Raw genomic sequence first — 27,828 nt, forward strand, 5'->3', positions numbered from 1 at the left:
TGACCGACGGCGCCGGACGTCGCCGCGCTATTTGGCATTCCCGGAACGCGGCAGCGACCGCCGAACGACGGTCGACGTCGCGGGCCACCGAGCGGTGCCGTTGGGTTTTCCCGTTCACCACGGCGCGGCTTTGGGATTTCCCCGGCGACGTCTCCGGGCGGCGGTGCTGGGTTTTTCCATGCACCGCCGCGTTGCCGACGCGATAGGCGGGACGACGGCGAGAGCGAAGCGCAAACAACCAGTCTCGCGCGATACCGCGATCCGGTGACGTCTGATTACGACAGAATAAAAGTATTATTGCGGCCCACGCGCTCGGAACGACGGCTGACGGTTATTGAAAATATTTAATGACGTAGTAGGCACGTAAGTAACGACTGTACACTTATATATCACGCATATATTTTTGGTTATTTTTTAAAATATTGTTCGTAGTGTGATGTGCCAAACGTTTAGATTGATTTTAGGTATTATTTTGACCCATTCGTAACGCGCGTAAGCATATAACGAACACCGTTTTACGGTGCGCCGGTTATTAAGGGCCAACGGTTAGGTACGAGAGCTACCTCGTTATTTTAAATCTTTTCGTCGTCGTAATTAGTACTGCAGGTATAAAATATTATGTGATTTGGTCTTAAGTTCGACCAATAGTATTATCGGCAAAATACTAAAATAACAATATAAATGCAATCAAAATAATATTTATGCTTAGAACTATAGACCAAGTCTCCACTCAAAATTATTTTTTGTAAGCGATGATTTACCATTGAATTTTAATGTATCACGTCCGTTATATTCGATGACAAAAAACACCTACAATACGATACGACTTTTCTAGTTTTGTATTTCATAATACCAAGAAAAAGATTTTTATTCGAACTTTTGTAATATAATATCATTGTACTGTATATAATGTATACCGTGTTAATGGAGATCAGCTCAAGGAAAAGCGATGACACAAAAAAATGAGATTAGTTAAATTGTAAAATTTTATTAATGTTGTAATAGCGTTTGTCAATCATTATAGGTTATCTATCGAATTGACATAAAGAGTTATATACTTTCGATATTTTTATCGTTATTAAATGTATTTTTATCAAAGTATAAATAAGTATAGAAAATTAATTTAAACCTATTTATGTCGGAAAAATATAAAATATTTACATAAAACTACGAAAAGTCGATATAGAAACTAAATAGATAACTATTACGAGTAACTAAACATATACCTGTATCAAGATACATTCAATATACAATAATGAATAAACAACTAGATCAATATAATAATAAAAGAATAAATATAAATATAAATAATATTGAAGTAAAAGCAAAAACAATATTTAACATTTAGAGAATTCTATATTATTAGTTTCATTTACAATAAATAATTCAATATGAATGTGTGAGAATGTTCAAGAAGCCATATAATTTTTAAAATAATGAGGAATATTAAATAAGTTTTTTGTTTCTGATGCCATGATTATATTTTTATAATGATTTAAATACATTTTTAATTAACTTTTTATAGGCATTTAAAGAATATTAAGACATTGTTATGTTTAAATATTATAATTGAAATATTATTTTTCAATTAAATAACTACCTAATAATATCAATAACTTGTTAATATACCTAATACATTATATCGTATTATTTTTTAGAACATGGCATGTAATTTTCGTGACCTAGATATTAATGTCATAGTATTGGCTTAATAAATTTAAGTGATACTTACTTTTTTTTTATTTCCCTTAAAATTCAGTTGTTGAAAAAACATTAACGTGTTTGGTAGTGCTAAAAGAAAACTAAAAAAATCTATTTATTGTTAGCAATAGAAATGTAAAGTGTATTATAAAATATTGAAACTTTTACTAAAAAATATTTAATTTAGTAATTTAAACAATTTTTTTTTTTTTTATTTCAAAATATACATTTTCATTTTTATTTATCCTTATTTGATCTTAAAATTAATCATAACTATGACTGTTTACAAACTTGATTAATTAATTAATTGTGATTAAAAAATATTAAGATATATTTTATAAAAGCACAGCTTATCAAATATAAAGGACCATCTAATGAAATTGTAAGAATTGTTTGATTTAAAAAAAAAAAAGAAAAACAATAAAATCGTGTTTGTAGTCATATATTTTTTTAATTAATAAATGGTCAATTATTTTCTGATCGCAATCTTTGTTATGATGTTTTTAAGTTTTTTTTTGCTGGAGAAACTCACATTTAGACCAATATAATATTTCAGTTAAGTCATCACCAAAGACAGAATATTGTACTCAACAATTTTAAATTATTGGCTATTTCCTAAATATTTTATTTCTCTAAAAGTTGTAGTTATTTTTTTTTACTTTTTAGACATATTTTATAAAAAAAAAATGTATTTTTTCATGAATTAAATTACTGCAAAGAATATTTTTTATTGTAATATCAATAGGACCAATTTGGATAGTTCATGAATATGTTTAAATATTACTACCAGTACCTATTTTATATTTAGATTTGTTTCAGTTTATAATACTTAATTGTATTGTGTTATTACTTATTAAAGCTAAGACAGCAAAACATACACATTTTTATATCATTTTTTCTAAATGCTCTTAAATATCAACAAAATGTTTGTTTTATACATCAAATAATATTTAATTGAACTTTTAAATGATGATTTTAAAGTAATTTTTCATGTACTTTACAATTTATGCGTATGAATAAATAGTAAAAACGTATTCTTGCGTTCAATTTTTATGGCACATAAAAAAAAGATAATAGGTACTCTCAATTGATGAATATGAAAAAAAAAACAAGAAGAAGATAGTAATAACTTTTTTTTGATGACCCGTATATTGGTTTAAATATTTAAAATTATTTTATAAATAATTATTAAATAAATAAATAATATAATACTGTAAATATTTTTTTGTTTAATGTTTTGAAAAAAAAATGTACGCATTTAATAAAGGCAATTCTTTTAATTATACGACGTATTTTGTAAATTTAAAAGGATTTTATTTTAAGTCCTCGTTAAAACTAAATTCATACTTATTTAATAGTTGTTAATATTATATATAATGTTTATAATTAAGACAAACCAAGCTTAACAATCTTAATTCAAAAGTCATATTTAGGAAAGTTATAGTGGATATTCGACCACACAATTATTTCAGTAGAATAAAATAAAAGAATATTAAAATTCACGAACTAGGATGTATAGAGGCAATAATTTGGCAGGTTGTAGTGGTAATTTTTTTGAATATAATATATGAATAGAACTTAAAACTAGTTCGATTTAGAAGTTCGACGAACTTCGTAAATTAATGAAAGGACAACTAATGTTCACAATACAGTTGTGATTCTATTGTAAAATTGCACAGAGAGTTTGAGCAGCTGTGTAATGTTTGTTAATCGATTAAATGTAAAATAAAAAAATATATATAATATGTATATGATACAAAAAAAGTAGAGACCATCATGGGTATCTGTATATGATTAAGCGTTTAAGGTCATTGGCCGTTTTGTAATATCTTTTCTAAATGTTTGATGTATGTGAGTAACATTATCTGTAAAAGTATATTATACGTATAACGTATACATATATGTATGTTTTATATAGGGATGAGAAAGGTACTTGAAAATCAGTATCACGATATTATATACTTTTCTGTGAAATATTTTAATATTAGATACTCGATTCCTAATCCATTTTTTCCTGTTTAACCATCAGAAGTGGAAGATCAATGTGAACATTACTACATAATACACTAAAATACATTAAATCAATGATTTTTCTAAACTTATTTATACAGGTATCTGGTATACATTTTGAATAGTCAATATAGTCAATATATCAATAGTTATAGTAGTCTTAACAGTAATTATAGTTAGGTACAGATTAAAATAATAATTAATGATTGTTTGTTCTTATTATATATTTTATGATCATTACAAATTATTATTATTATACATAAGTATTATATATCTATGATTCTTTGTATCCGCGATAATTATTGTTAAACTATACGTAAATTTATGAACAAATATGATATCATGTAGTTGTATTACATACGGAAAATTACCATTCGATGTTGTGTATCAAAAACTCGTAATCCATAATGACTGACGAATATTTTCCAAGTATACATTACATATATAATACTAATCCTGTAGGCTATCTTGACATTTAAAGAAATAAAAATATATATGTATAAACTAAATAATACTAAAAAGGTTGTTAATTTTTAGAAAGAATAAATGTTTCAAAATTATCTTATTAATGTATTGATTATTTTTTGAAGATATTTTTTATGATATTTTTATACATGGACTAAAAATGTATCACAAATCGTAATAAAAAAAACCTGATATTTTTTATGACTTTATCTTGAAAAAAAATAAAATATGTAATTTTATCAAAGACGCTGTCTTATCTGATCTTCTTTAATGCAATGCCTTTGATTTTAATTTGTACTGCCGGTGTTATGATATGTATTGTTATACTTATTGCAGATACATCTTGATGGAGTTGGGTGAGATGTTCAGCATCACTACGCAACGTTTCTATATTTGTATTGGTTCAATTTGAATGCTTCACTATGACTTGCCATGTCTACTTCCTAATAGGTAAATATTATATTGATATTTTATGCACGCTTTCGAGTGATTTAACTAAACACGCGTAGGTTGAAAATCTTAGGTTAGGTTTATCTTTAGATTAAAATTTTCCATATAGTCTTTTTTTAATGAATTTTTATATAATCCTAAGATTAATGTAAAGTAGTCTTGATTTATAATATTGGGGAAAAAAATGTCAACTCATATTTAATCTTATTAATAAAATATAAAGGTTCTCTGCAATAGCAAAGTAATTAGTTATGGACAAATTTAAATACAAAATCACCTCACAGTTATGAAAAATCCTACTACTACTAGTAACTATTAAATACTTGTTACGTTTAATACGAATAATACGTTACTGATTATTAATTAAGGCCCGATTAAAATTTGAAAGTATCATACTTCAATACTTAATATCAATATATAATTTGCTAAGTTTATATTATGTTACTAAAATTATTTGATGTATAAATATAAGAAATATATTTCCATATATTTATATTTATTCGTGGAAAATGAGGTGAATATCTATTGACATTTTATAAATGAAAACTAAAAAAAAAAATCATAGTACCTACCATCATCTTAGAAATAAATTAATATTGAACGTATTTATGAGATACGGACAATAGTTTTGGTATACAAACAAGTAGCAAAATTGCATATACAAACCGCCGTGTTCGAGAAGATTATCATCCGTTGAACTAGGACACATTTGTGTACATCTCATTTCAATTCACAACTAGCTACAAAGCAATAATGTAGACACTATATTTTGTTATTATTATTTATATTTTTTTCTCAAATGTGTTTTGGACCGTAACCAAATGACATGCCTAAGTGTCCCATAACAGTCACTGAGTAATTTAGTATTGGAGTTTTTTATTTTCTGTAAATTACTATTCTGTGTCTTGTCTACAAACGTGATACGTTTATAAAGTTAAACTTTTTATAATATTTATTGATTTTCTAGAAAATTATATCAATAAACTCTACCATGGAATAGTGATTCACTATTTTCCAATGTCTTGGGAGTTAACAGAATCTCAAAATAAATATCAATATGTTATTATAGCTTTTTATTGCAAGATTTTGTTCTAATTCTATCTTTATTTTTTCATTTCATAAATTTGATCCATTGTGTAATACTACTATAAAAACATTTACATCAATGAATCTACTACTATAGTTAATATGCCTCGTATACGATAATTAAAAATACTTAAGAATAATCCTTAGATTTTTTTAGAATTTAATATCAACATAATTAAATATTGCATATTATATATACATAATAACCTATTTGATGAGCTTGTTTTACATAGTTTTAGTTTCAAAATATTAAAGGTTAAATATATATATATTAGATACTCTTAACTTAGACTTAAATTTTGATATTTCAATACCTGAAAATATTGAATAAGTGTATTATTTTTTTTTCATCTTAACAAATGTGAAGTTGTTCATCTGATGGCACTATAACAAATCTAAATCTAGGGAAAAAATTAATATCATCTAACATATATTTGAGTACTGTGGCATTTATTAAAATAAAGAAAACTACCTATTTTTTTTTTTTTTGGAATTCAAAAAACAAAAAGTAGGTCAACGCATTTCGGTGGGGGATGTTTGTCCATCATCCCTTCGGTCCTCGGATAGGATAGTGTAATTTAGCTGTAGGTATTCGATTTGAATGCAATATGATTGCATTCGATAAAAAACGATTTTGAGCGGACGAGGGGATCTTTTTTATTTAATTTTATTCGTTTCTATGGTGATAAACAAAACCGTAATTATTTTATACTCCACATAATCATGAAGTTGTACATTTCTTTTCCTTTAGCCGCTTTTATTTTGAGTATCATTACGAAAATCAAAAAATGATTTCTCTAAAGTACTAGCTCAAGAACACTACCTTTCAGAAAATATGCTACACTTGTACTTTTGAGCAAGTTTTAGGGGGAGAAAAAGTGTTTGCAGAATAAAAAATAAATAAATATTATTGTAAAACCAATACATTCCTCGTTCTGCTCAGAATCTAATAAGTCAGTTAAAATTTAAATTATTTATGATAATAGGATTCGAGGTACTGTCTGTAGAATGTATAAATATCTATCGTAGATTATCGTCATAGTGAAATATTCTTTCACTTGAATCAGCACATATTTGAAATAACATATTTGTATAAACAAAATATATAAGGATAAAGCTAAAAACAGTGTTCACTATACTATTATATAAAATAAATCCAAAGAATATATTTAGGTTTCATCATCTTTATAATATGAAATCGATTCAATAAATATATCTTTTTCCCCAATGTATAATAGATTCTCTTCAAAACTGGCTTTAAAATAATCAATCGTAATCGTATATTGACATTGATCTTTATTATGTTTATAACAAAAACAAGTGTCTCATTGAAACTGACAGTTTAAATTATAAAAAAAAAGTTTCCATAATACAGAAAAATACAAGTATTCAATATCAATTTAAAGTCATTCTCAGAATCGTTTGAAATTACTACTCTGTTTATACGTTTATTATTATATACATAACGTAAAACTTATTGATATGATCCTGCTGTATTTCTGTATTTGTGTAGTCATTCTCGTAATAGTCATTGAATTCTTATTTATTTATCATTTTTTTTTTTATTTATTTAAAAAAAATAAAAACGCATACTGCAATATTAATATTATATAGGTATTGAGTAGACTTATTTGCAAGCACATTTTAAAATATCAATCAAATATTTTACTGTTTCAAACATTTAAAACTTTTTAAAACTATGAAGTTTTGAACTAAATCTTAAAACAGTATACATTTATACAATGAAAAGTATTATACTACTTTATTAGGTATGTTTTATGTACAAAAGATCTATGGTAATTATAGAAATCTTTTTTCATTTTATATAACCAATTTTATCACAACAAATTATTGGTTTTAATTTGATTTTTTATGTACATAGCTTGTATTTTTGATCTTTGCACTACAACTACATATCAATGAGTTAAGATTATATATTATTATAATAAAAATATAAATAAGTTTACACAGCGCATAAAAAATGCATATTTTTAAAGTCAATTCATAAACAGAGCTTTTATCACAGAAATAATATAAATCAACATGTAATACGGATTGTATGATTGAATAATAATTTATATGATAAATAAAATATTTAAATGTTTAGTTAAACAATATGCATTAAAAAAAGTGTGATCATTTAGCATAATTTATTTATTTTCAATAATATAAATATATATTAAAAATAAATTAAAGATATTTACGATATGATTTATTTTACAACACATACTAACTATATTAAAAATATTTTACATTACATAAAAAATGACCCAACTTCTTGAGCATGAATATTTATACATAGATAATAAGTATTTAAAATAGTTCCACTATAAAATGTTACTATAACATTTAACACTTTTAAATTAAACACGTAATTCATTTTAAATTCTGAGAGGAGCGATGAATGTATTGATTTTACAATGATGTATGTGTTTTGTTTATCTGTATACACGATAAACCATCGAAAAATTACTTCTAATTTCACTTTGAGTATGGTTTTAATCAGAAAATTGGATATAGTTTAAACTTTAAAGAGGTCAAGACTAAAAATTTATTTTTTCAAAATAATTGGAGAAGCAAAGTAAAAAATTAAGGAAAACGGGAATTTTAAATTTTTACTTAAATCTAGTTGTTAACAACTGATAATTGCTTATGCCTTTAATGTATCTACCTCAAAAATGAATAACGATATATATATATATATATATATATATGAAATTGTCATCAAATATTTATATGATCTTTTATAATTTTTTTTTATATAATTTATTTATACTTGTTAGACATTAAAAATTTTCTAATTTTTTTTTTTATATATATATATAAATATTGATAAACATTGTTTTCCGCTAAAAAATTTAATACAAGATCTAATATAAGTTGTTTTTATAGATACATAAAATTATTTAAAAATTAAAATATTTAGGCACAGTTTATTTTTATAACTATTTAAAATTTAAATGTTGACAAATTTCCCAAAATCATAAAATTTACAAATGTGTTTGCACTTAAATATACAAAATATGCAAATTTTTTAGTTGATCATTGAATATTAAAATTAAATTTTTTTTAAGTGGTTTGTGCTGATTCTAAAAAATCTGAAAACTTTATAACCATAATTTTTTTTACATAAATATTTTTTAAGTTCGAATTTGTACAAAATTATATATTTAAACTATCAATAATATTATATTTTATTTATTATTTTTTTTTGTAATTTAACAACGTAATTCATGGAAATGTGAAATTTTTATATATTGTTCTATTTTATTTTATACACATAATGATATTTTCAAATTCAATATTTTCGGTAAACATTATTTCTAATTACCGTATTAGGTAATAGTAAAATAAATTACTTACCTAATAATAGCTGCAATAACAAAAATCATGACATGAAATATATTAATAGTGATAAGTAGACTGATAGACTATATTCACTCAGAATTGTTTTTTCAAACATTGTATATCAATATGTCATTGGTTTAAATTTAACATATTCATTACGGTGACCCACTTGATACCTAGCGTATAGCAGAGCGGTACCTACTGGCTACTGCTCACCTCTTATTATATTGTTTAACTGACGTTTTGTGACAAAACAGTGTAAATATTGATTATTAGTTACAAAATATATAGTTCGTAAATTTAAGTAAATGTTTGAACATCCAAATCGTAGGTAAATGAATACATTTGAAATTGAAATTATATCTATTCCCTGGATAAAATGATGATAAATTATAAAATATATTGAATTTTTCTTCAAATGAAGTAAATAATATCAATAAATATCAAAACAAAATTTAATAATTCTTATGTTATTGACATACCTATCCAATTAAATATTAATTTAAAACAAACACAATAATTTAGTTATTAAATTTATATTTATAATATTTAATTATATTAACGAATTAAAAAAAAATGGTCTTCATACAATAATAGTTATTCTAAACCTAGTTACAACAAAGTTTTTTTTAATATTAGAAAATTATTTTCTAATATTCATTTAATAAATTCAGAGTGTCTACCAGTATTAAGATTTGTATGAATATATTATTAGAAGCTCTTCAAAATCATCCCACTTTGTTGAATAAATTTCAAAATAAAATAATATTTAACATTCACAAATATTAACATAACACAAAATCTGTTTATGCTTTCAGTATCATGTATCTTGTTATTGATGTATAAATATTTATTCACTTAAACTGTCTCGAATAAATTATTTACGTCATTTATATTGTAAATGGCCACTATTACATCGCAAATAAATCTGAGTGCAATCGTCATCTTGTTTGAAAATTTTGTATAGAATCGTAATGAATCCACTAAAAATTTAAAAAAATATAATGAATTCACACAAAATTAAGCAGTGTCTGAGCACATAAACATTTATTTGATACTACATTCAAATATAAATAATTATTTTTTATTCAATTTTAAATTATAAATGGAGCAATGATAATATAAATTTTACAATGATACTTTTTTATTTTTGTGGCTTTGTCATGATTTAAAGTGGAAAAAAATTCTTCAGTGGTTTATATTGAAAATGGTTTCCGTTTGTAGATTGTATCTTGCTGGTACATTATAGTTAATCGAAAAAACAAAATTAAAAAAAAAAAAAAACAGAAAATCAGAAAAACTAGAATACTATTATTTTATATACATGATGACATTTTCAACATAAGTATATATTTTTTTACATTTTAATACCACTATAATATTATTTAGGCAATTTAACAATGTACTAGTATCGACTAATTTGTGTCTAATACTCTAATATCTATTCTTATATCAATTCTTTTTTTTAGAAATTATGATTTACAAAGTTAGTGCATGACATATATTTGAATATTTGATATTACCAATTTATATTGTATCTCAAGTAATACCAACATTTTCTAAGTAAATAAAATCCACAAGGTTATTAAAAATAATAATATGTACTAAGATACTATTATACATGTATTATACATAGTATAATTATAAGAGAAAATAATGAAATTGAAAAATCAAACAAAAATTAATTCAGAAAATAATACCCAAATTAATATAATTGTTTTTTTTCAGTCATAATAGGCATCAGTAAATTATAAAAGCTATTAAAAAGTAAATCTCATTACAATTTCGTCATTCACAAAATTTCGAGTACACGTCTTATCATGGATTAATAGTTTTATGTTTATATATTATAAAAATAAAACTAAGGACATTCAATCAAACAGTTTAGCATATGTGGTTGAATAAGCTAACATCATAATTCATTATTATAGTTTGTAAACGTATTCAAAACAAACGATATAGTGAATAGTTTTATTTAAATTTACACAACTAAAATACAATATATATACTATGATAAAATGTCAATATCGACGACATTGGATTGTGTCCGGAACTTAAAAATATAAAAAATGATAAAAACTATTACTTACTACGTCTGATTTACAAATTGCCTATAATAATATTTAATTGTATTGATTTGTTTGTTGTGTTACGTGTAGGATAAAATCCACAATAATGTGATAGTATCTAGACCACGGTATAATACCTGCATTTTATTTTTTTATTGACAATTCAAAATTTGATTACATGCCAGCAATATGAATATTCGAAAATGTATTATCACGGTGTGTCCGTTTGATCTTGACAGCTTTTTTTTAAAAAAATAAAAGCTTGTGTACTTAGAACAACAAATTATGTCATCTCTACTCAGAAACAACACAACGAAATTTATAAATTAGTTCATACGCAATATGTGTTTTCAGATTATTACTTCTATTATATGTTTATACGCATAAATAACAACATTTATATTATACATATAATGCATGACATAAAATTATAAATAAGGATATTGGATGAAGAGTTTCAAAATTATTTTCTGAGCGTTATAAAATTATGGGTACTACCTGTTGTACGCGTCACGCCATAATGTGATATAATTATAGAGATCGGATGTATTATGGTTAATAAACCACGGAATAATAAAATACGGATTTAACCATTACATATGCATGCGCCTAAAAACGTGCTATTCAAAAATGTGTATTGATGCTTATGAACACTTAACAAAGTAATTAATTTACGTTAATCGCTTCACACAAGCTGGCTATTAATTTTAATAAAAGAATAAATAAATATTAAAAATATCATGCTTAAGACCGTCTAAAAATATTAATAGAAATATATAGACATGATATGTATAAACTAAAAAATAAACAATTCTAAAAAAAAAAAACATTATGAAATTAAAAGATACAACTATAAAAACAATATGATAAATAATATGATGTGTGAGCACACGCGTTGAAAAAAAATACACCTTAAATTCTCAAATTATGTAAAACTAAAATAAAAAACAGAAAAATATAATAAGAATAACAGAAAAATAACCTATTAATATATTCGAAAATGTTACCATTGTGGTCAAGTAATATAAACTTTCTTGTTTTTATTTTCCTATTTAATATTTCCCCTCTTTCCTTTTATCACTGAATTGTAAGATTTTGTTTTAATAGATTTATTTGCTGAATTGTTATTTAATTTTCAATCTCTGAGCTTTTGCTTTATATCAATATGCTGTTTCTAGATTATTTTTTGATGAATAAAAAACATTACAAAATATCATACACTATATTAACGTTTTTACCGAAAACGACTATCTTAGACAATACGATTTAAAAACAGTGTAGCGATGTCATAGTAAGTAGAAACCACACATTTATATTCTATATTATCATCTTCCGTGAACCACAAATAGGTTTCGATCAGAATATCATTTTATAAACGTCAAAACCTTTGTGTTAAAATTGAATATATGACACTCAAATACTCAATAATAACAATGATGATAATGATAATAATAATAATACACATCTACTTTATCGCACTGGCAAAAATTACTAGCGTATGAATCGCTGTCTAGTATTTTCAATAGAGCTGGTTATCGACCATTTTCTTTAACAACATGTGAAACCTCCAAAGAAGATAATGAACTGTCACGGTAGGATTTATGGAATAGTAATACGTTTGTCAGATTTCAACCATAGGTCAAGCATGCATGGCTAATCCACGATTTCAGACCGTCCAATAGTCCGTATCCCGGATCGAAACAGTCACTTACTAGAGCCTCCCAATTTGACATCTAACGCAAAACGAATTATTATCATTATTACACTGACAAGGGATAATCCGCACAACAAAGTCTAAATGATTACCAGTAGCTACATTTCCTATATTGAAACCAAAATCAATAAACCGACAATTTCTGGAACGAGTTTTTCTGTTCAGTTATACTTCCTACGACAATCATAACAATATATTTAATTGTTGTATATATATATATATGATAAATATTTAAAAATAATAATAATTTAAGTATATACAATCATCAATTTAAGAAAAAAGTAAAATTTAATAATTTTTTCTAATAACTATATTTTGTATACGAAATATTTGGTCTTCATAGAAAAGACATCAAGGATGAAGCTCTTTTCAAAATTTGGAATATTTTATATCTTTACTGACTTATAACCATGAAACACATATGACATATGGAAAATTATGTAAATACGTTTATAAAAACATAATAATAATTATATACCCATTAAACTACTTTTTTAATTATTATTAAAGAACTATTTTCTTTGAAAATGCATACAAAATTTAAGATAATCCACTAAACAATGATAATTATTTCTTTTTTATGAACTGATAAAAATGTATATTATTAATTTTTAATACACAGCAATAATTAATGAAGATTTTCTTCGTTATTGTTTTTATTGATCACATAAACATATTTACTTGTAATTAATCAAAATAGATGTTTATATTTTTAGCATTTAATGATACCAAACAAGCATTAATAATATATTCTAGTGCAATGGTTGTAATAATTTAATAAAAAACTGATTGTGTATATAAGGCATAAGCATATATTATATGTATAAAAAAAGAATATAATTACCATTTATATATATTATTCTTTAATCGATGTAGAATAATTTATGAGGGACCTTATTATATTAAATTTTAAGCTTTGTAATTTGAAACGAATAGTTTTCACATGAATTAACAAAAAAAAACTAAATTTAAAATATAAAATGTCTATAAATAACAAACAGAGTCAAAGTATTTTTTAAGTTTTTTATAGAAAATCCTAATCTAAATATTTAGTGAAAATTTTTCATATCTATTATTTATAATTTTTGATACATTATATTATATTATATTAATGAAATTAATTTTGTCAAAAATTGGTATTGCATAAATATACTGTTAATTTTTTTTTTCCCGATTGTTTTAAAAAGTTATAAGATTTAAATTGAGAACTTTTCTGAAGTGTATACTAGATTCCATATTCTATCTAAAACCACCCCTAATTTTGAAGACTAAAGTATTTTATTTTTAATACTGCTAAAAGTAACAAATCACGCTACCTATGATTTAAAATATTAGGTACGTTTTAAATAGTCATTACAGACGATTTATGAAAATTATTATGGATTCCGTGAAATTATAAAAAATTATAATTACTTAACTGAAAATTAATTTAGTATTAATAAATATATCATATTTTTAAATAATTACAATGAATAAAATAAAATCTATTTAAATAAATAAATGAATCCAGTACATTATAAAGTATTGATTTTTAGGTTATTTAATATTTTTTAGATTCAATATGAAATAATTATAATTTTTATATTAAAGCATAGATTATTTTAAGGAGAAAAAATCGAACACAATATTCTAAATAAAAGTTATTATTGTTTTATAATGTATATTGCATTTACTACTTGGTGAACTTAGTTACAATTATTTATAATTTAAATATATTTAACTTTAAAATTTGTATTCGTTATTAATATATATATATCATATTATTTTGAATGAAACTGTTATAGAACTTATGGTTTTTAAAATGTTTGCTCAACTTTATTATTTTCTAATAAGGTACGCATAAGAACTTCAACATTTTTATTTAAAAATTTGAACTCCAGTAAACTACCCTTTATTTAAGCATAAAAATTTAGTTGGTAACATATTATTCACACTCATTTTTACAGATTCATAAAATTAAAATTAAACTCAATGGTGTTCTGAATCATTAAAATAAATTTAGAACAGTATATTATTAAAATAAAAACATACTTCAGGCTCCCTAGGGTCCAAGCTCAGGTGCTACCACACCCTCTGATCTCTCTTAGTTACGCGCTACTGTATATTACACAAACATAAAGTAAATACATTTATTTATTTATTTTTAACTTATACAATCACATAAAAATTAATTTTGTTAAACACATATTTGATGTTCGTACGATTAATACAATTAAAATATAATTGTTTGAAGTTGACACAAACAGTTCTTAAAGTTACTGGAAATTGTTTCACATATTTGATTTAATTCATTTTTTGCCTCGGGCCTCGGTTAGTTAGGTACTTCTTATTATAAAAGTTTTCTTTTACGAATCGCAAACACGATTAACAATTTCTGTTAAATTCTTGCAAGCCAAATTTTACTTCCTAATTATTATTATACGCGTATATATTATAGTGTATAATACTATCCTTTTATGCAAATAGAAAAGTTTATAAGTTCATAACTAGGAGGAAAATACAATGAAATAATTTACATGAAAAAAATAAATAAATAAAAAAAACATGTTGACTGCATAATTTAGTGTTACGTACCCTTTATACTCTTTAAATAAAAACTGTTTGTAATGTATAAAATAAAAAAAAATATTATATTATAGTTCAATTGTTTTAATTCCAATAAAAATAAGTTTACTTCAAACTAAAATTTAATTGATATTAACGCATGTATTATTGAGATGTCATTGTACTTATTTATTTATTTTCATCCCGCTTCAATATATATACTTTGGAAATAGTGATGACGCTCGGTGCACTGCACCGTAATTTTGTTTTTATTTTGTTTAGCAATGTTTACTCTAATGATTGTTGTTGAATAGATGAAAACAACTGAACGTTTCAAACATTGACGTAACTGAAGTTAAGAAAAACGTGCACACTTTTGAAAAATAAATAAAATTATTGTACTACAGATGATGTAAACATAAAGAATAAAACACGTTTAAAATGCAAATAGTAATACATTATTATAAAACAATAATAGTAGCTATTACCTAGCTCACAGAAAATCAAATAACATAATTGAAAGTATAACAAATTATGTTACATTTTCCGAATTAATAAAATACTTTTTTTTTTAAATTATTTTATTTGTTTACTTATATAAAATACAGTGGAAATGAATATTTAGATACCAACATAATATTATTATGAAACAATGTATTATTTTTGAGATTATAGTGAACACCTAACCTACGAATAGATTGAAATAAATTGTTTTATGTCGATAAGTGTTGAACTAGTCACAGTGGTTGAACTAACAGTATACTGATTGAATTATTCAACATAGAAAAATTGCGTTATACATTTGGTTATAGGTACTCACGTTATGTTATGCACGACTACATCACAACAATTTTTTTTTTATACATGCTTTGGATATACAAATTTAAGTATTAATACTAATATATTATTCTATATAAAATTGACCCCAGTGATAAAAAAAAAAATATAAAGCTGGTACACTATTTACATTTCTTTATCCGGCTTAGCTATTTCTTAAGACTATTTTTTTGTCAGCCCGTTAATTATATTATATGAACATTGCACAGCTATATTAAAATTATTACTATATTTTAATATTATACATGATATAATAATAATAATATAATATATCACTTTCTCAGTTAACGACTATGTAAATAAAAAAATAAAACAAATGAATATAGTGATATAAAAACTAACTAATAATACAACATAAATAAATAATTTTAAAAAATGTATACATTTTTAAGCCATGTCAATATTTTTTATTTAAAACATTAACAGAATATATTCTTTTTAGCTATTCTTGCATAATATTATAAATTATAATAATTTAATAATAAAATGCATTTTTCTTAGTTATATATAAATATATATAGTATATACTATATACATTATACATATATTTTATTTGTTTTTAATAAGAATAAAAAAATTCAAATAAAATACCTTTTTGTAACTTTTAAAGAAAACTTTTAGTATAAATAAAATTTCTGTATTAAAGATGGAACGTTGTAAGTAAAATTAAATGAAGACCGGTAACTTTATAAACCAAATTTTCTTTCATATGAAAATAAATGTAATTTAAAAATAATGAAAATTGAAGGTTTACAACACAAGTATATAAATAACAAAATATTTTGAAGTTTCTCAAAGTATTATTACACGGATAGATGAGTGATATGGGTTTTTGTAGTCTATATTTATATCATTTTCAAAAATGTAGGGTCCGTAGATTCTATTTTATGACTTACGAAGACATTAACTATAAAGCATAAAAGCTTAGGTCTCTAAAAAGTATTGAATTTTGAAGTAATTCCATTCAATATTCTTATAAGAAATTTCAGAACATTAATAATAAAATTAAAAAGTTCTTCACATAGCACTTTTTATATTACTGTAATAAATAATAAAATATTAATAATTAATCTTAAAACATAAAGTAGTTTATTCAATTTTTGATAACTAAATAATTCGATCAACAAATTTAGGTATTTTTATTCTTATTTTAACTTTATTATTATCATTTATTTCAATTAATTGTGACTTTTAATAAATTTTCTTGGTAAAAATAGTGATTCAAAAGTTTTTATTGATTAAAAATAATATTTATAAAAGTTATTTATTTTTATCAACATAATATTTTTAATAATTATTATTATAGTTATTATGATGAAAATTGCAAAAAACTTTCTGAAGAAAAATTATATTTTTAAGTACAATATATTTTTAAAAATTCTATATAGATATTGCTTGTAATAAATAAAAATTTTAAATTTTCTACGATAATATTGTATTAATTGTATTAAAACTGAACAAATGAAAAATTATATCAAAAATATTTAGCTTAACTAAACTACCTATAAACATTTTAAATGTATTATTTTTGTTACAAAATGTTCACTTTAAATTATTAAAACATAAACAATAAACATGTAATATACCTACAATAAATTATTATAACCATACAAATAATACTAATAAGAATTTCTAAAAACATTTTTTTTATGTATGTTTTGGGGCATTATTAATATTTTATTTTTTAGTAAAATTATAGCTTTAAATTTTAAAATATTTAAATATTGATATACACAATATATTATATTTATTATTCATAACTATATTACATTAATCAATATGAAACATCTTTTCGTCATAACCTCATGTGAAAACGGGAAAAGACAGTGGTTTTTCAATATTATCATAATATATAGTTTATATCATTTTTTCTTTCACGAGCACCCAATATAAGTTTTAAAATAACTTAAACACGAGGCTATGATAATATATTAAACTAAGTTACATTCATAACCGTTTTTCGTCATTAAATAAATTACATTTAAATTTACTATATTATCGTTAATATTTGTGAACACACATTATAGTTAAACCATTAATCGTTTCTGAAATATTTAATAGGCAAATTATAATTAGAAACTGGAAATGTGGCTTATGTTTGAAGTACTTTATAAACATTAGGATAAATATTATTAATACAAAATTGCATTTTTTAAGTATCTTTGCCACAATTTTTACTCGGCCAATAAAATTGAGCAATTTTCATTTTTCAGATCTTCTTGGTAATGATTGATCAATATCATAAGATTTTCATTAATTTTTTTTTTTCAAAAATAATGAATGTACGCATATGTTCAATACCTTTTAAATTTTAATTATTTTAAAATTTTTCTAGACATAGCATTATTATTTTTATTTTTACTTGTAAAAACGTCTGTCAACACATTAAACATAAGTCGTAAACTGACAAAAATTAAATATTTTACGTGGTATATGAATTTTACTATTCTACTATTTTACAAACTATTGGTTTATTATAAGAATTTTTACTGGAAGAAAATTATGTAAAAGAAATCATAACGAAAAAATAATAATAAAAAACTTTTAAATTGTAGGAAGACAATGTTATTCTGGCCCTATCTATATATTATAACTATAAACAATAATTATAGATATCATAAGCATCATGATTTCGATGATTATAAAAGTCTACATACATACAACCTATATTGATAATAGCAGTAAAAAAAATTTAAATATACGGATGAAATCACTAAATTTGTAAAATCACATATAAAGACAGAAACAGTTCTTTTGAACCCAATAGGAATAATAGGATTTGTGAATAACATTAGATCACACTAACATAGACTAAATTCGGAACTTGGTCCCTTAGATCCCACTCTGTATAATCGCAACTGATAACACACACAAATATTAATACAAATTTTAAATTATGAGTTTTAAACGTTATGTTATTATATCGTAATGATGTGAAGTTTAAAATGTTCTAATTTTCTAAAATGTTCTGTTTCCAATCATTAATTATTTTTACAGTAATACTATATCTCCTCTGCCTATAAATGAACTCTCGATTCATTCATCAATTAGAGTTTTTAATTTTGTGCCACAGTTCTGTGGATCTAAGGTTCCATCAATCAATAAACTAACATTTCATGTATGTTACCCAATTACCAGATAACAACAAATATATTATTTGTTTTTTTTTTTTTTTTTGTTAATTTTAGTTTTTTATAATATGCATGATTAATTGGTTATATAGATTTAATGGGATAAACCAAAGCTAAATGTATAATTAGTATTGTGTTTATTATTGATACATCATAATCAACACTTATAAGAAATAAAGTAATTAATAATTTATTTATTTATAATTTATTACTTTTAAACACATACATGTATATTGACTAGTGTCAAATATATTTATATATATATTTTTGTTTGAAATAATTTAAGAATAAAGCTAATAAAAAATCACTATTTATTTGGTTCAAGATTATTCAACTGATTACTATAAAAATAATGATTAACTGTTTTTTATAATACGAATTAAATTTATATTCCAAACGCGCTTGGAAAATAGTGACAATTTTACTATTATAAATAAAAATACATAATTTTTTTTTAACATAGAATTATTTAGTTTATTTTGGTTACTTGTAAAAAAATTAAAGCGTGCAGGATTTCAGATGTTTATCATCTGCTTTAAGAAAAAATTGTTAAAAGTTAGACTTTGTTTAAATAAGCAGCATTTGCATAGTTAAATCCGATCATGTAAATTAATACAATAAGAATAATAGTTTAAAGATCCAATTAACCATAAACGTATAATGTACTGTTTATACCACTGAAAATCATAATGTATCATAATTTTTTAAAGGATAACTAATATGAATAAGAAAAAATCTTTGAAGTAAAATTGGTGGATTTTGAAACCACCAAACCGGTATAACATTTTTACATTTTATGTCTTTGCTTTGGCACACAGAATTGAAAAACGTTACGGAAATGCGTTACTGGGCGGTTACCCTGGTTACCTGTAAACATTGAATTATTATTATTATCATTATTATTACACCAATTATATATGATAGCAAGAACCGCAAAGACATAAAATGTGGTGCTTCATTGCAGACTCGTATGCAATATGATTCCCACCGTTTGCTCCCCCCATGTACCCAGCTTATTTAAATAAAATTATAAAATACCATTCATTCTAAAATTTTCTAAAAGTTTCTCTACCTTTTATAATATCTGAATTGTAGACTTAAGTAGGTACCTAGTTAATTTATATTTTCGTAAAAAATTTAATTTCAAACCATCTCTGTACAGAAAGAGTAGGTATACAATGTCGTATATGAATAACTTCAAAATAGTACTAACAATAGAATATCATGTAAATACTGTTATTATATACATAAACTTGATAGGGTATTTCCATTGGGTAATAATATTTTAAATATATATATATTAATAGGTACCTTATACAGTTATACCTAGTATTTTAAATATATATTATAAAAATACCTACCTACGATTTTCAATATTATGTTATTCATAGAATAACTATTAACTACAATATAATGTTTTTACAAAAATAAACATATCATGACAAGGAAGTTAAGGAGATAACGACAGGTAGCAAATCAAGGAAATAATAAATTTACCATTACTTTATTTTGTGTAACGCTCATAGTTTACTCATATATGAACAGATACATCTAAAACCATGCTAACTAGATTTAATTATTTAGATAATATAGGATTATCAAATAATAATACAGTGTATAATATCATTCTATAATTTATTAAATAATATAATATTAAACGTATTTTTCTCTCAGTTTCTATTAATCGGAAAAAATGACCTGCTGGGACTCCAGGACATGCTATTAAAACCAGGACTATTCCGGATAAACCAAGACGAATTCATGCCTAATCTGAGAGTGAATGGGACATATCACCATTACAATCCTCAACTTATATCTACTTATGACTGAAAGGTAGTCAGTTGTATTTTGTTTCGGTTACCTCGTTACCTACTTCTTGAACGTTTTCACCACACGACACTACAATAAATCATATTGTGTGTGATTATATTTTAGTAATTTTATATTTGAATAGATTTGATAAACATATGATGGAATATTTGTAACCATGCTTAAGACTTTCATGAATTATCATTTTTATTTTTTAACATTCACATATTTCATGGTAACGTAGGTTTATAGGTAAAACATAGGAATATAGGATGACATTATTTCGTATTAATATACGACACATAACACAATTATTAATTTTATAAAATTATATTATTTTACATTTACTCCATAGTCAATTTATATTTATGTAGTATTATCACATCATTTTTTACCATATCCATTTAAAAATGTCTTCAGATACTTTTTAATCGAGTACTTTATACACAACTCATAAATATTAAACAATTTTAATACAATGATTATAATCGTATTATATTTAATATAATAAATTAAAGTTTACGATTTTATTTTTATTGATAGCTAAATATATTCAAAAATTATTTGCACCATACGCTGTAAAAAGACACTATATAGTCCGAAAGGCCGGAAAATACATAAACTGCGGTATATATCATTATATACGCATTATGCTCTGCTATACATTTTAAAATAGTGTGGAACAATGCCAATATCGTTTCGGATTTTATTTTATTTTTACTTCCCCTTTTAAATCTTTGTTTGGTAAGATCTTAAGCTTTTGAAAAGTTTCAGCAAACTCCTACGTATCACGACGTAACCCCGATAAAAACTGGTATAGTGTGTTTGATAATCGTACAGTCATCGATCGAAGGCTATTTTTAACACTTTTGGATCATTTTTATAAACGTGCAACATTGGTCCAAAAACTAACAATGGTCACTCGAGAGAAAATGTTAAAATTTACAAAATTTAAATATTTTTCATAAAAATATTTTTTTCGTTCCTTAAGGGATGAATACATTTTTCCAAAAAAGAATAATTTACTGATGAAATGTTTTGATTATCATAATTTCTTGAAATTTTCGTTCACTATTTTAAAATAAACCATAGAAATTTTAAATAAATATTATAGATAAACGATAAAACAATAATACGTTTATAAGTAGGAAGTACTATCAAATTATTTATAATTATTTTTGTGGCAACATTTAATACGATACACAATACACTACCATCCACCATAGAGATTTTAGCCATATATCTAAATTGTTAAATTACTTTGCACTCTCAAAAGAGCGTAGTGTTATATTATATTATCGTTTTCTAAGCGTTCTTTTCGTTGAAACTAATAATTAACTTCAGGTGATCGGAAATTTATGGCCACAGACAAACTGACAATTTTCATCTAGATAACATGGAAGAATAACCCGATTTATTATTATTCCTCATCTGTATATCGATGTATATCGCATATGAATTGTATTGGTGTGAAAATATATCATTATTTTACCGTTGGTGATCATAATGCATTGTGTCAAGAAAGTGTATAGAATTCTACAAAACTAAAACGTTTTAAAAATTAACTTATACCTTGTATTATATAGAAAATATACGATGAAATTATTTAACTATTTTTTGTATATAGGTATATCTATCTAATTTATAAATGAAATTATCTTCTTATAATTAGTATACGAACTTTTCTACTCGATGCAATCAATAATAATTTCTTCAATCAAAATTCCAAATACTTTATCACCCGCGCCTGTTGTTTACAGGTTGGACTATTTATTATATAATAAATAAAATACAATCGAGTCTCAGTAACTCGAATTTTTTTGACCCTAGTAAATTCCTATACACTCAATGCAAAATTTGTGACTTGAAAAATGCAAAAGTCGAATTAATTTTTACCTCTCTTGAAATTTAAGTTATCGAGACTTGACTAAATATACTAAGTATGTATTTAATATAATACAAATTGTTACTATCAAATTGATAATGTTTGGGCGTTCATATAAAGCTTAGTACTAAAAATAATTTTATTTTTATTCACGCCTTAGCTACGTTATTATCACCTTATTCAAATATGTTTTCCACAAAATGTTAAATAACATAAATGTAGTTTAAAAATAGTACATTTTAATTAAATGGTTTTCATAGGTACTAATAATCTAATAATTACATAAAGGAAACCATAATAACTGCTCCTGCTGAATAATGGGATTCTATTTCTGATTCCAGTTTAATACCATCTAAGGATAATTTTAGGCAGTCGAAAATACAAAATAAAATGTATAAAAGTTATTATAATGTATAATTAATTTTAATTATTCATGTAGGTATATTACTCTCAAACGTCGGAAGCGACAAAACCATTAGCGCATAGTGTTTTTTTTATTATTATTCAAACACTCAACGAGGATAATATAATTACAATAAATGTTAGGTACATATTTTACTAAATTACTAACACATAGAAAAATTAAAATTTTAAATTAATCAGTATATACCTAGTCAATACGTTATATTATAATCCAGGGGTGGCCAGCGAGAAGAGACACGCGGGCCACCAAATATATTAATAAATATGGAAGAGCCAAAATGTAAAAAAATTATCGTCATATTATCATATAATACAGAGATACGCAACGTGGGGGTCGTGAAATTTTATTAGGGGGTCGCCAATAATATTACACCAAAGGAAAAAGTTATATAATACCTATGTATATTATTTTATAGTTAACATAATATAGTCTTACATGTTGGTAGGGGGGGCGGGGGTCGTATTATCAAAATAAATAATTTTGGGGGTCGTGGATCAAAAAAGGTTGCGCACCACTGATATAATACATAAATTGCTATTAAAATCTTTTTTGTAAAAATGTTACGATAAGATGCGAGCCGCAAAAGTCTATGATGCGAGACGCAGTTTGGCCACCCCTGTATATAATCATTCATTTTTTTACATGTATTTGAGCATATATATTATAACGTTAACATATTCAATGATATTCTATTACTTAACATACATACGTGTTATATTATAGTAGTGTTACTCGTACTTAAAATTTTTCACAGCGTTACGTTATTTGATTTAATTAATCGCTACTTAACTTTTAATAATATACATAATATATTATGTTTAGTATTATGCTCAGCTAGAGCAAAAAAAAATATTGTAGATTAGTGTATTATTAATTATTATTATTATTATTTTTGTGGTTGTTTGAATTAATTTTTCAATTTAGCAATCTAAAATGTAAAACGTAATCATTTTTCACGCTCAGTGGGTCGAAATTAAAATTAAAGGACAACAAATCGGTATGGTATTTCGTTTTTGTTTTTTTTTCTTTTATACATTTCACAGTACTTTTATCAAGTAATAAATTAATAGATAAAATGTTTTTTCTAAAAAAAATAATTGATAATATTAATAAAACTTTTTTAATTGATTATTATTGGTACTTATCTCATCTTGGTAGGTAGTTATTACTATTAAAATTAAAATTATTATCATTCATTATATATTTATGATATTTATGTATATTGAATACTTATAGCAACTATATTTTAACTTGGTTTAATTTCTGTAATAGGTATTAAAAATTATTTTCATGGCATTTTTAATTATAAAAATAGATCAAGCAATAGAAATAAAATTAAAATTAAGATGTAAAATCAATATTTTACAATTAATTTATAGTCAAATTCATAAACATGATCTATTTTTATCTTGTATACAAACAAAAATTTAATAGGTACATTTTTATTTAATGTATAACCTGCAGTCTTGATCTTAATTATTTCATACACAGATATACTACATCAAGGTTATATATTTATATATACATTGCTATTTCATAAAAACCATTTGTATAGTTATGTATTAAACTTGTATAGTATATTTTCTTTAAATCTTAATGATTTTAATTCTTGTTTTTTGGATTTTTTGATATTAGTGTATGCATATCTGAGAGTAAGTCGAGCATATGGCAATTAAGTTTTTCTTCGCTTTTAGTGGTGCGATCTTCTTCTGCTTCGCAATGTTCTTCAGGTTGCGTTGGTTGAAACGAATAATAATTCCTTTTATATTTAATAGCAATTGAATGTTTATTTTTGAGTTCCGCTCTAATCATATCCCATTCACCTTCATCACTGTGCTCGTTATCATCAGTACATTTAAGATCTGATATGTTTGGACATACATGACATTCGTTCGTTGTATTAATAAACTGACTATTCATGTCTACATCTAAAGGCAATTGAGCGACTGGGTGCAATCCATCTGGAATAATACTGATAAGAATGTCCATAGTGGCCATATGTTTAGAATTGTCATCATTGAATCGTATAATGGTTTTCACCTTTAATAACATAGTTATTTATAATTTTTAATTCTTATATCAATTATTTGAATAACTTACACCTAGTAATTGACTGTTAAAGGATAAGTCCCTAAAACAATTGATTCGACTAACCTGAGTTGGTATATTATCTGGTGTAGGGTCTTTACAAAACATATCGCGGAAAATGTTAGTGATATCTACCGCAGCTTCTGTTAGTTTTTTGTCTGGGTCAGTTTGATGTAGATTTACGTGCACAATGAACTCTTTATACAATTCAGATTTCATGTTACGACTTATACCAAATGTAAATAGTCTACCGGTATACAAAAACATTGGATTCGAAGAAGGAATCACTGGTTCAAATATTCTCTGTTCCTTGAAATTCAAAAATTTAACATTCGCTGTTATTTTACCACCAATAGAGACATTATCCTGAAATTTCAATTTCTGTACATTAAATGATAAACCTAACATTTTCGTTTCATTCATAATATGAAATTTAGTTAAATTATTAAAACAAAAGTTAAAATATGACTATGATGTATAGATGTATAACTATTTTAAAAGTAATCGAATTTAAACATTGGTTATAATTAATATAAAATAAAATAAATATTTGTATAAAGTATGTTGTCTAGGTAATATGAAAAATATTAAGCAAGACCTATATCTAGACATTTAAAAATGGGTTTTAATTTTTTTTTTACAGCTAATTTTTTAAAAACGTGTTTAACGTAAAATTATACCTTCGATTCTATTTACTTCCGAGGGTATATAAATTACCATTGAGTATGACGAATGACGATGTTTAATGATTTTAAAAAGAAAACAATTTTTAACGATGTAAATTATTATAAATTACGATATAGGTGCAGACTAAATATAATATTATTACGTGTAAAATAATACAAAAATCCTATATTATTAGACAATGCACAATTAACTGTATTATTATAAGTTAATAAAGGGATGGAAAAAGTAATATATTAATTTTATTCTATGAATGTATAAATTACACCTAATATATGTACTTATATTAGTATTAGTACCTACTGAAGTAATACCAAGTAACAACTATAAACATACGTAATTGATGTATCCAGTTTGGTATAGAATTACTAAAAGACTAGTAACTCAGTGTGTTTTAATTTATTATTAATATACATTATACATACAAAATATATTTACTAGCTATATTACAATAATATAAAATTATAACATATAATAATATGTAGTAATATTCTAGCTTAGAATATTTTTAATTTTGTTTAGAAAAACAAAATAATTATATAGTATTAATATTATATTATATATATATATTTTTTTTTGATCAATTTTGATTGATAATAGTTAACTAATTATTAAACAATTCAAATTTGTTTATAGCAAGAACTTAAAACGAAAAAGCATATAGTGAAAAGTTAAATTAAAATATAGAAACCCATGTAAAAACAATGATCAATACAATTTTAAGTAGATTACTGAGAATAAAGTAATAAAAAACAGTTTTTGGAATTGGAATTGACAATAATATTGTTATTTTATTTATAAATTATAAACACGATCAAAGACACGATGCAACTGACTAAGTTTTTAAAACAGTCTTGAAAAGTTTTTCAAGTAAATCGAAATTTGCACTGAACCGTTTAGCAGACGGTGATGTCAAACATTTCTTTTGAAATACAGCAAGTACAAAACTCACGCCAATTGATATAAATACCCAATTCTGTTTATAAATACTTCTTTTTATTATTTCAGACTGGTGCCACGGAGTACTCCTTAAAATATTATAAAGGATACAGACACTTTCAGAAATGACCTTTTCTGCGCAGGTGTCGACAAAACCACACAGGGACTAATGTCGGTCATTTGATACGCTGAAACAGCACATTGTCGTTATATTACAAATTCTAAGCCATTGCCAATGGTCAACCACCAAGCCGTTATTTGAGCTCCCAACACCGCAGTAACAATACAAAATATTTTTTTTTTGTACTTGTATTAATATTTAATATTTAGTTCTAGTACACAGACTTTCTCTACTGTTTTCTAGAAAATGATCTACAGTTAAAATATTCAGTTTTTATTAGTTTGATGCAAGACTTCTCGAAATAATTTTTTGGTTTATTAACCAAAAAGTGTAAAAAATCTAATATTAAAACGTATTTTTTATAGAAATTTGAAATTCAAAATTGGATAAAATTATATATTTAAACAAATAATAACAATTATAATTATTTTGTTGTAATTCAAAAATATATTGTTTGCGGGAATTTTTAACTTGTACGTATATTATTATACTTTATATTTTAAATGATATTTTTAAAAAAATT

At 23.9% G+C, this 27,828-nt stretch overlaps 1 protein-coding gene and 1 long non-coding RNA gene across 2 annotated transcripts; one reads left to right on the plus strand and one right to left on the minus strand.

The window, feature by feature from the left end:
• The first annotated feature begins 71 nt into the window (after positions 1-71).
• LOC126552024 (uncharacterized) lies at positions 72-27,744 on the plus strand. Its single transcript, XR_007605880.1, has 3 exons — positions 72-363; positions 4,513-4,626; positions 27,254-27,744. It is a non-coding gene; the product is annotated as an uncharacterized LOC126552024 (long non-coding RNA).
• On the minus strand, positions 24,902-26,100 carry LOC114120673 (uncharacterized). Its single transcript, XM_027982646.2, has 2 exons — positions 25,628-26,100; positions 24,902-25,513 (listed from the first exon to the last, which is right to left on the minus strand). The coding sequence occupies exons 1-2, from the start codon at positions 25,982-25,984 to the stop codon at positions 25,076-25,078; spliced, it is 795 nt and encodes a 264-aa protein (XP_027838447.1). The 5' UTR covers positions 25,985-26,100; the 3' UTR covers positions 24,902-25,075.
• Positions 27,745-27,828: the final 84 nt, after the last annotated feature.

This window comes from Aphis gossypii, chromosome X (assembly GCF_020184175.1).
Source record: "Aphis gossypii isolate Hap1 chromosome X, ASM2018417v2, whole genome shotgun sequence".
In the NCBI taxonomy this organism is placed as follows: Eukaryota; Metazoa; Arthropoda; class Insecta; order Hemiptera; family Aphididae; genus Aphis; species Aphis gossypii.